The 10,241-nt window shown below is 40.5% G+C and overlaps 1 protein-coding gene across 1 annotated transcript in view; it reads left to right on the top strand.

Annotated features, from left to right (window-relative positions):
- Positions 1 to 4,921: 4,921 nt before the first annotated feature.
- The window catches only part of LOC138955859 (uncharacterized), a 50,640-nt gene continuing 45,320 nt past the window's right edge, over positions 4,922 to 10,241 (top strand). Inside the window, exon 1 of the mRNA XM_070327375.1 lies at positions 4,922 to 5,098. Within this exon, the coding sequence (XP_070183476.1) occupies positions 5,023 to 5,098 (76 nt within the window). The 5' untranslated portion in view covers positions 4,922 to 5,022. The remainder of the gene's footprint in view (positions 5,099 to 10,241) is intronic.

Here is a 10,241-nt window from a genome sequence, read left to right as displayed (position 1 = left end):
AACTTTTCAGTCGCAAAAGTAGTACCGAAACAGAACAACTTCTCAACCCATGCACTATCGAGGATTCAGGCTGTTGCGGGGTCGTTATTTGTTTGGTTGCTGGGTCATTATCGAAAAATAACTATTTCTACAAGTTTACAGAGGTAAAGAAGCAGAGGGTGGAATACTGATTCATTACAAAGCGAGCGATAGGATATGCACAAGAGGGCGAGTGACAGTGTAAGTCAGTGAGTGCATGGTAATGTCCCTGCAGTAGAAATGTTACATGGAGGTGGAATTACTTTATGAAATAAACCGTTGTTTGTATTCCAAGGCACACACAAATAAAAGCCACCTTGGACAACTATTGGTGTGAACTAGCTGCCATATTAGATCACCTGGCTGTGGAATTTCCTTCAATTTCTCAGCGTGTTGCCTGGGAGTCAGCTTGACAGCCCGAAACTCTTGACTTCAGGCGTTTCTCTTCAATGATCTACAATACGGTCTTGGAATTGAATGCAAATGGCGGCTCTCGTATGGGTGTAAGAAAGTATTCATAGCAGCGAATTAAAACCAAAGACTGCAATGTGTGTTTGCTATTTATTGATGACAGGCGATGTCAACTCTTTTCATTCTATTGACAGCGCCTTTGATTTTTTGCTGCCATATGGCTTTTCAACTCTTCATGTAGGTTCTAGAAAGATCGATGCGTTTCAAAACATGAACACTGACTTTCGATAACTAAAGCGATACAAAAGGGTGAATATTAGTGCGACAGTTTTCGTGAGTCAATGCAGCGATCGTATTGGCACTGTTCCCATAATAACAGTGAAATGTGAAGGTGACATTGCTTTATGAAATTTACCAGCGTCAATTGTTCAAATGCACGACAACACAACAGCAACTTCGAAAAGCTGTTTGGTTACACGATGATAATACCACACATGGCGGTAGTCTGACCAAATATTATTCTCAACTTTCCTTGGAGAAAGCCCTGCGATCTAAAGCTATCGATCTCGTTAATTGTCCGTTATACCTTATGGGCGTTGAATGCAAATGGTGGCTCGATCTGGTGTGATAGCGCGAAACCATGGCGGGTGGGTAAAAAAGCAAAGCAATTTGAGCAGGCTGTCTATTGATAAAAGGTGACGGTGAGAAGTTGACAGCGACATTGTGATTTATGGCTGTAGATCAATCAATCGTCCCTTTATGTTTGTGCAATGTTCCACAACGCGTGGAAATCCTGACGACCTCGACCTCTCGACCTCAAGCGCACCTATTGTAATGTCTGTCACATGGTTTGGGCGTTGACAATTAGACACGAAAAGACGCGACGCGAAAAGACCCGAAAAGACAGCAAATAGATACGAAAAGACGCACAAATACACGAAAACACACCTTTGACCCTTTCACCACTGACACTCACACAGCGCATTCACACCTTCTTGTAACAATCACCTCCTCATAGCTCACACCCACACTCACACTAGTAGTAAGGAAGAGGTATAAACCGGACCCCGGCGCAGCGCGCAGCCGCGCAGAGTAGGGACCAGCATAAAGTGATAGGTTAAGGTGCCTGTGTTTAAGTAGTGATAAGGAGGGATTGCGGATAAACGGTGTATTGCGTTTTATATTTTGTCATGTGATTTCATGTGCCTGTACCTGTTGCTCGGTACTAATGACCACTCCAGCTGGGGTAATGACAGGATTACTGCTCTCCCGCCTTTTTTATTGGGTGTTTATGGCAGTTGGAGTACCGAGCCGCCTCCTTTCTATTGACAGTAATTGGCCCTCCCGTGGGGTGTTTGATTGCCGGCAGCGGGGTTTACGTACAAGGTTTTGATAGGTACACCAGATAACATAGGTGTTTTTTTATTTTTTTATTTTGTTGTTGATAGACTATGTAAGAGGTAGGGTTATATGTGTGGTGGAAATAAAATATAAGCGCAAACACACACACACACACACACACCTCCGATCACACACACACACACACACACACACACACACACACACACACACACATGTGCGCACGTTTACGCAAGTACTTCCAAACAAGAAGGTAACAAGTCGCGTAAAGCGATAATACAATATTTAGTCAAGTAGCTGTCGAACTCACAGAATGAAACTGAACGCAACGCAACGCAGCAAGACCGTATACTCGTAGCATCGTCACTCCACCGCCCGTGGCAAAGGCAGTGCACGTGGAATTGACAAGAAGAGCGGGGTATTCGTTGCGCTGAGAAGGATAGCACGCTTTTCTGTACCTCTCTTCGTTTTAACTTTCTGAGCGTGTTTTTAATCCAAACATAGCATATCTATATATTTTTGGAATCAGGAACCGACAAGGAATAAGATGAAAGTGTTTTTAAATTGATTTCGAAAAAAAAGTTTGATAATAATTTTTATATATTTAATTTTCAGAGCTTGTTTTTAATCCGAATATAACATATTTATATGTTTTTGGAATCAGCAAATGATGGAGAATAAGATAAACGTAAATTTGGATCGTTTGATACATTTTTATTTTTTTTTACAATTTTCAGATTTTTAATGACCAAAGTCATAATTTTTAAGCCACCAAGCTGAAATGCAATACCGAACCCCGGGCTTCGTCGAAGATTACTTGACCAAAATTTCAACCAATTTGGTTGAAAAATGAGGGCGTGACAGTGCCGCCTCAACTTTCACGAAAAGCCAGATATGACGTCATCAAAGACATTTATCAAAAAAATGAAAAAAACGTATGGGGATATCATACCCAGGAACTCTCATGTCAAATTTCATAAAGATCGGTCCAGTAGTTTAGTCTGAATCGCTCTACACACACACACACACACACACACACACACACAGACACACGCACATACACCACGACCCTCGTTTTGATTCCCCCTCGATGTTAAAATATTTAGTCAAAACTTGACTAAATATAAAAAGTCAGACGTAAAGAGTAACAAAACAATACATAAAACTGCTCACGGTAGCATTCAAGAATTATACAGACACATAGTTATTAACTTTTTCAATATGATCATTTTATTATAAAAGTGACAGCAGTCTTTTGAATCATTAAAACAAAAAGCCAAAACATGATTGTCAATTCAAAGGGATGAGGTGGTCCCCGGATTAGTTGTCAACTTCATAACCACTTTTTGGTGTCACAGGAAGACGATTTACGGTTGTGACAGGACAGCAAGCTGGACATGTGGAATACAGGGGTCGCTGCTGAGGGTATTCCTCGCTTTGTGTCGAATCCGTGGCTGTGGTTGATGGTGTTGAGTGGTAGTAGTCTGACGGCGGATACTCTGTGTGATTCTTTAGATGTTTCTCCGCCTCCTTCTCCTCTGCGGGTGACAGAGAAGATACCTGTTGGTGGTAGTCTTCTTTGAGTTTTTTTCTGCACTCTAAGCAGTTTCTGAAACTTTTTCAAGTCCAGGGTGACTCCTCTTTGGGTGGGGACAACACGCCCACCTTTGGTGCTGGTGGGAACAGCATAGTGGTGAATATGGATTTTTACAGCCCCTCTCCACGTTTTTACTGAGGTAAAAAGGCTTCCACCTAGCGGGTAGAGTGTAGCCGGCTGTGGTGGCTGCTTCATGGTCCCTGAAGACATGGTCGACTCCGCAAAAATCCTCTGTAGTGGTCTTTTTACATCCGTCCTGTCTTATATACACACTCGCGGCTCATGTACATCTTGTTTATTCTGGTTTCAACGGGTCCACACTGGTTTAGCCTAAGGTCACGTGGGATGCTATGCCGTTTTTCACTCTCTTGCATCACTCACAGAGCAGTTGTTCAGTCACATGAGTGATAACCCTTTTTTGAAACGCTGTCGTTTCTGTCCACTTCCACACAACAACCCGCAAACACCACCAGGAGAGCCCGTCTGGGTGTGTCTTGGGTAATGCTACATTCCAACGACTAAGAATTTTGTCTCGATTTAGGTGTTCCCAGACTTTATCTGCGACGGGTCTAATGGTGTCAACAGTCCACCGTGTTGAATAGTCTTTTTCTTCTCTCTTTTTTTCTTCAAGGCGTTTGCAAACAACGCGTTTTAACTCACTAACAAACATCAAGAACAAACTGTTTCGCAGGTGAACTTTAACTTTGAGAATACCAGCCTCCAATTCTTCCAACATCTGCTCTAAAGAGGGACTGGACGTCTCCATCATGACTTTTTTGTTTTGTGTACCTCTCTTTTTTTACTAGCACTCTTCTAACCCTCTCTCTACTTTGGTGGGTACGAGATGAAAGTGGTGGCGATGATTCCTCCCCTTCTTCTTATATAGACACATACACACACACACACACACACACACAAGACACACCCAATAAAATGAATAAAACCGTTTACAGACCAAAAAAAAAGACGAAGCACACGACCTCAGTTTCTTCTTAGCTGTTGGACCAAAAACCATACTCTTCGATCATTACCCCAAAGTCTGTTGGGGGAAAACACACGAAGCGTTCGAAATAAACTGGCGCCGCTGCTTTTCATCAAAACATAGTACAATACATACAAGCCACAGGCTGAACTCGTCAAGTCTTGCAAAAGACGTGGGTTGTACACGTGGGCTGAACTGTGTTTCAGCATAAAGTTTTCAATAGCGGGGTGCACGGGTGGTAAACTAAAACTATCGAAATATTCCGCTTGTCCAAGTCCATCAAACCAGACACACACCCCAATATAGTGTACACGAAGGGACCTCGGTTTTTCGTCTCATCCGAAAGACTAGCACTTGAACCCACCATCTAGGTTAGGAAAGGGGGGAGAAAATAGCGGCCTGACCCAGGGTCGAACACGCAACCTCTCGCTTCCGAGCGCAAGTGCGTTACCACTCGGCCAACCAGTCCTACTGTTGCACTTCATAGAAATGGTATAACAAAACGTCCCTTGCAAGAATTACTTTCCTGGTTGTACTCCAGTCACTACTCTACACTTTTAGGCGAAGGGCGAAGGTTTGCGCTGTGTGTTTGGCGATATATTTAGCGTAACGGCACAGACACAGAAGACACTGCTTGTTATTTACCCATCTCGTCATGGAGCGGCGTTACCTGGTTGTGGTACTGCTGGGGTTGTGCTGTGTGGCACCTGTCGTTAGGGGACAAGATTACGGTAAGTGGTCAATATAGACATTGCGAAACAATAATGTAAGACGTAACATACATAACTGCTTGGTGTGATGACGCTTTGTTTTCCTCGCTGTAGACCCCGTGTAAATAAATTTCAGTTGTTAACATAATAGGTGTGGCATCCAAAGGATTATAGTCACCTGGCTGGCTATAGTGGGGAGGTTACTTTGGGTGGTCACATTAGATATTATGTTTTTTGGAAATTTCCTTTTATTTGCAGCCGAAGTTCAGCAAACGACAAATGGCTAAACCCAACCACCTAAGAATGAGAAGCGTTTTCGTAACATGACCCATATTCTGCAAAAATGCAGCCATCACGCAGGGGGTAGGTTACAAAAAAAACGTCATGTACCGCTTGACTACATACGGATATAAGCAAATTATACCTTAAACGAAAGCTAAAGATTGTTGCCATCAGACAGCAAGTAAATGCCTATTTCGTATGCACAGTTTTATTTGTAACAATATCTGTATAACATGCGGACGACAAAACAGGAAATGCTATTTTCTCAAGCGATATGTATAGCTAACTGAACACCTGGTTAAAACCGCAATCAGAAACATCTTCAAAATTGTTTATTCTCACAGCTAGAATTATTCAACATCAACAACTGTTAATTTACCGAGGAAAACAACAGTCATATAAAATACATAACGGATGATTCTGAATCAACTCCAAAAACCGAACCGGGTCGAAGCGAAAATGAGTTTACACATACCGATGGGCTAAAACCAGAACCAATTACCTCAAAATAACCTGTTTTGCAACTTTATAGTTATTTGACTTATGGTAACATGATTCTCACTTTCTGTAAAGGATTCTTGAAAATCTTGCATAATTGCGTATTTATAAGTCATAATTTGTTCTGGCTCCAAGCATTTCTCCTGCTCATCTTGGAAGCAGAACCCTCTAACTCCATCCAGGTTGGAAGCAGAACGTGCTAAGTTCAGTTTAGTCTGTTCTGCTACTAAGGCCTGTGGGGAAAGGGGAGTGTTTCACTGCGAGCCAGATGCAGCCATCGTCACCTGACCTCTTCTGCTTGCTGTGTCACAGTCATTTTTCGTGTTCTCAGCGCAGCCAGATAAGCGCACATTAGCGGTAGTGGTATCTGGTCTTGACCCTTTCTGTGTGGTGTAGGATTTCCTCCAGCACACAGAATAGTGTAACTAGCAGTAGTAGAGTCTGCTGTCAACAGAAAAAGGAATTTGATAGACTGTGGGAACTAAAACAGGTCAGTGACACCTGTCAAGTGTCAGTATCCGAATTCCTGACTCCGGATGTACAGGGTTAAAACACAATTAACTTTCCTGTGATAAAGAGTGAATGAAGAATGAATTGGGAAAGATGCAGTCCCTTGATATTGAGGGAGGAGGGTGGTAATAAGGGGGTTGGGGCCGGGGAGGGGGGTTGGTGGTAAAGTGGGTGCAAGGGGGTGGGGTGGGGGGGGGGGGTGTCCTAAACTGACAAAAGGATGGTCCACTTTCTGAAAACACTGGGACAGAGAACAGCTCTCTGCCATTTTTACATCTGCTGCACAGTCAATTTGGCTGTTGCTCGAGTCAGGACACAGATTCAAGTGAGTATCTTCAAGTATTATGTTTTTCCCCTTTTGAACAGACCATACAAGCTGAAATTCAGATTCCTTTTTTTAAATATATAGGGGATTAACCTTCTGATTCAGTCTAAATCCTGTATCTGCAAACTGATTCCTAGCTTTTTGTGTTTTGTTTTCCAAATTGTAAAACACAGGCAGGTAAATGTGTTTGTTTCAGCGTGAATGTTCTTGCGCGCGTTTGTGTTTGTTTGTGTGTGTGTGTGTGTGTGTGTGTGTTTGTGTGTGACGGTGTGTGCATGTGCTCATGCCTTAATGTTGTAGTGTATCCATGCAGCTCTTTAGTGTTTGTTAAAAAAAATTAAAAAATGTAAGTGAGTGTTTACAGTATTTGTGTATGCTTGTAAAGATGGATAGATGAATGATTTGGTTGATGGATTTTGTCAGTTTAATTGACTCTAATATATTTTGTTATTCAGAGGTTATCACAATGTCAAACTGATGAGCATGAGTGGTCAGAGTGTAATCAAGTACTAATGTTTCATTTGTTTGTGTGAGTAGAAACACGAAAACTATCCAAAGTTTCAACGCAGAAGCGATAATACGGAGGCAATTACCTTTTTTTTAATTATCGGTTAATAATTTTAAAATAGAAGTACATGTAGTAATTGCCTGTTCAAAGGAGATAACATTCATAGTATCCATGTCTTTTGCAGACGCTGTTTGAAAGAAGATGAATCAGGCCGTCCAGGCAAGTAAGACTCTGAGCACCATGCATTTCAGGAGACTGTCCTTCGGATTCACGGATTACGGTTGCATAATCTCCTTTCTGCCAATGCTAAAAGTGAAACCTGATGACTTTGATGCGTCTCCATTGGCAAAATCTACCCCAAAATATGACGATTGTGCTGTTTCTTCAATCGAAGATCCTTTTGAGAACATGGTGAATGGGGGTTATCCTCCTGTTCGAGTCATGCATCAACTCCAATACTTGCTGATTGTGATTCCACCCCTCAAAAATGAATCAAGCTACCCAACTCCTGTACATCTTTCTCCTGTGTGTGCTTCCACAGTTTCTGTTACCCTGTAGGTGTATTCACATCAGCTTGTAGTATATGTCAGACACTGCTCCTTTAGGTGAAACTACCACAGCATCTCTTCCATCTGTTTATGGAACCCCAACAAAGAAAATTCTGTCATCGATGAAGGAAGCATCCTATGTGACACCTCATGAGAAGAAGTTCAGCCGAACTTAAAGACTCTGCAACCCGGGACTACGGGAAAAGGTGTGTTCGAAAAGCGAAGACACTCAGAGATGAATTTTACACAGGAATAACTGGTCAAACGGCTAAGACAAAAGCAGTACAGGAGGTCGACTGTTAAAAGTGCAAAATGTGTATTATTTATTTCGACCTTTGTGCACAACATTTTTGTGAAGAGGAAAGTACAACAAAAGGTAAGAATGCCAATTTGTTTTCTTGATAATGAACAGAGTAGCATGCAGTCAGGATCTAAAGCTCGTGATGTTGTTACCATTTGCATTGTGTGGTTAAAATGCGCTTTCAGACTTGTGTTTATTTGTTTGTTTGCTTGCTTGTTTGCTGCTTTGTTCGTTTGGTTTATTGTTAGTGTTATTGGGTTTGTAGTTTTGTGCGTAACGCAAAACGATATGAGCTGATACAACATAAGATTACCGTTGGGATTTCTTGAAAAACACAATAAAAAAAAAGTGTAATGATTTCAGAGAGAGTTTTGTGTGTGTGTTGTTTTTGTTAGGTGGTTTTTTTTCGCTATGAAAAGTACAGGCAATTTAATTTTTATTTATGCGTGTTGCGTTCATTAGGCCACACAATGAATGAATACATGAGTCCTTGATGATATTTTTACAAGTGACTTGACATTTGTTTGTTTATGACGGTAATAAACTTTGAAAAACGATTTGAACTAATGTACAGTATAAGCTTTGCTTGGAAGCAGAACATGCTATGTGTGAGGAGGCTGCTTCTGACTGCTGTAGCACAGGCCACAGTGGGGTCTGTGTGGAAGTCAGAAGCAGCTATGGTGCACTGGGCTTTTCTAGCTCCAGAACTGAGAAAAGAGCAGGAGTGTATTCTGGAAGCAGAACAAATTATACCTTTTTTGCATATGAAAAAGTTGTTCAATTAAATTGATTACTAGTGTGCATGACCAGTGTTTCCTCTAAGTCAAGTGTGTAAAATATGAGGGCTGCAATCATGTGTTTACTATTTTTTATAAGGGGTTGAAATCTTCAAGTGGCCATTTCTCAAAATGGTGGAAATCCAGTTAGATGGTTCTGGTTTTAACCCATCGATACACAGGCTTGAAAAAGGATAATTTGGTTCAATCTGTTAGGTTTTTACCCATTACGTTAAAGATCAGTTCGTTATAAAAGGAAAGTGATCATTGTAAAAGGATTTTGCTATCGCAAAATAATTCAACTTCCGGATTTACCACATGACGTCAATAATGTTATCAAATTATTACATAGCGTGCATTTGTCAGAAATTATACTAAATGCTAGAAGCGATTTAAAAGTGAAAGTAACGTTTAATAAAAGTATGCGCATTTACTTATTGATAGATATATGACTGAAATAATGGACATGTAATTTAAACGTACAAAACGACATTTTGTACACTACTCCTCTAAAAAAAAGTGACTATGACCGACAGACATGTATTTGTAAATTAGGTCATTGTTAGCGATGAAAACGTGTTTTTTTTTAAAGATAACACGCAAACTGTGATGTACAAGCCCATAAATGATTTTAGTACGACTTCTTCAGAACATGTCTGTTTTTCACTTTACCAGTTTCTGTTTTAATAAAATATATGTATAGCTGTCATTTTCAGATATCCTTATCTGCAAATTCACTTAACCAAATACACCATGAACCCAGAAGGTATTAGAGTGAGACACTTTACAGTGAAATATGTTATGATTCCCCTTATTTCAAAATATATGCATTTCAATTGGCATACACGATTCTCGTCGTAGGTACGTGCCCTCTGACGAAGCAACCGTTAGCATTTTTTTCCGTAAGAATTGACATTTTTAAACATGGACAAAAAACTCATTCTGCAAAAAGTGCAGGTTTTCTTGTTATAGTCAGTAAAAGCATCTTAAAATTCAAAACATTATGCAATTACGTGTATGTTTTTGAAATGGCAGAACATATTGAATGAAAGTTATTTTTGACTGATTGAAACCCTACCCCCACTAACAAAATTGGCCCTGAGATTAGGGGTGTTAGTTGAAGATGAATGAATATTGGCTATGCTTTTCTTAAGTATTCAAAACCTATACATATTTACATAGGCAGGTTGTTCTACATTAGCACAGTTAACTTTTAAAACATATGCATATGCTTAGTACACGATACTTCCGGTTTTTCTACTGGATGATTTTTAAATTTAGGAGGTACACACCTTATCTCAGAAAAAAAGCTTTTTCTTCAAAAAGTGCAAGTAGATATTATAATTCATACATAATCTATATATATATATATACGACTTGTGTCTGTGTGTGTGTGTGATCGCCATGCACGGCCAA

This window comes from Littorina saxatilis, unplaced genomic scaffold (assembly GCF_037325665.1).
Source record: "Littorina saxatilis isolate snail1 unplaced genomic scaffold, US_GU_Lsax_2.0 scaffold_163, whole genome shotgun sequence".
Lineage (NCBI taxonomy): Eukaryota > Metazoa > Mollusca > Gastropoda > Littorinimorpha > Littorinidae > Littorina > Littorina saxatilis.
This window is presented reverse-complemented; position numbering and strand designations above follow the sequence as displayed.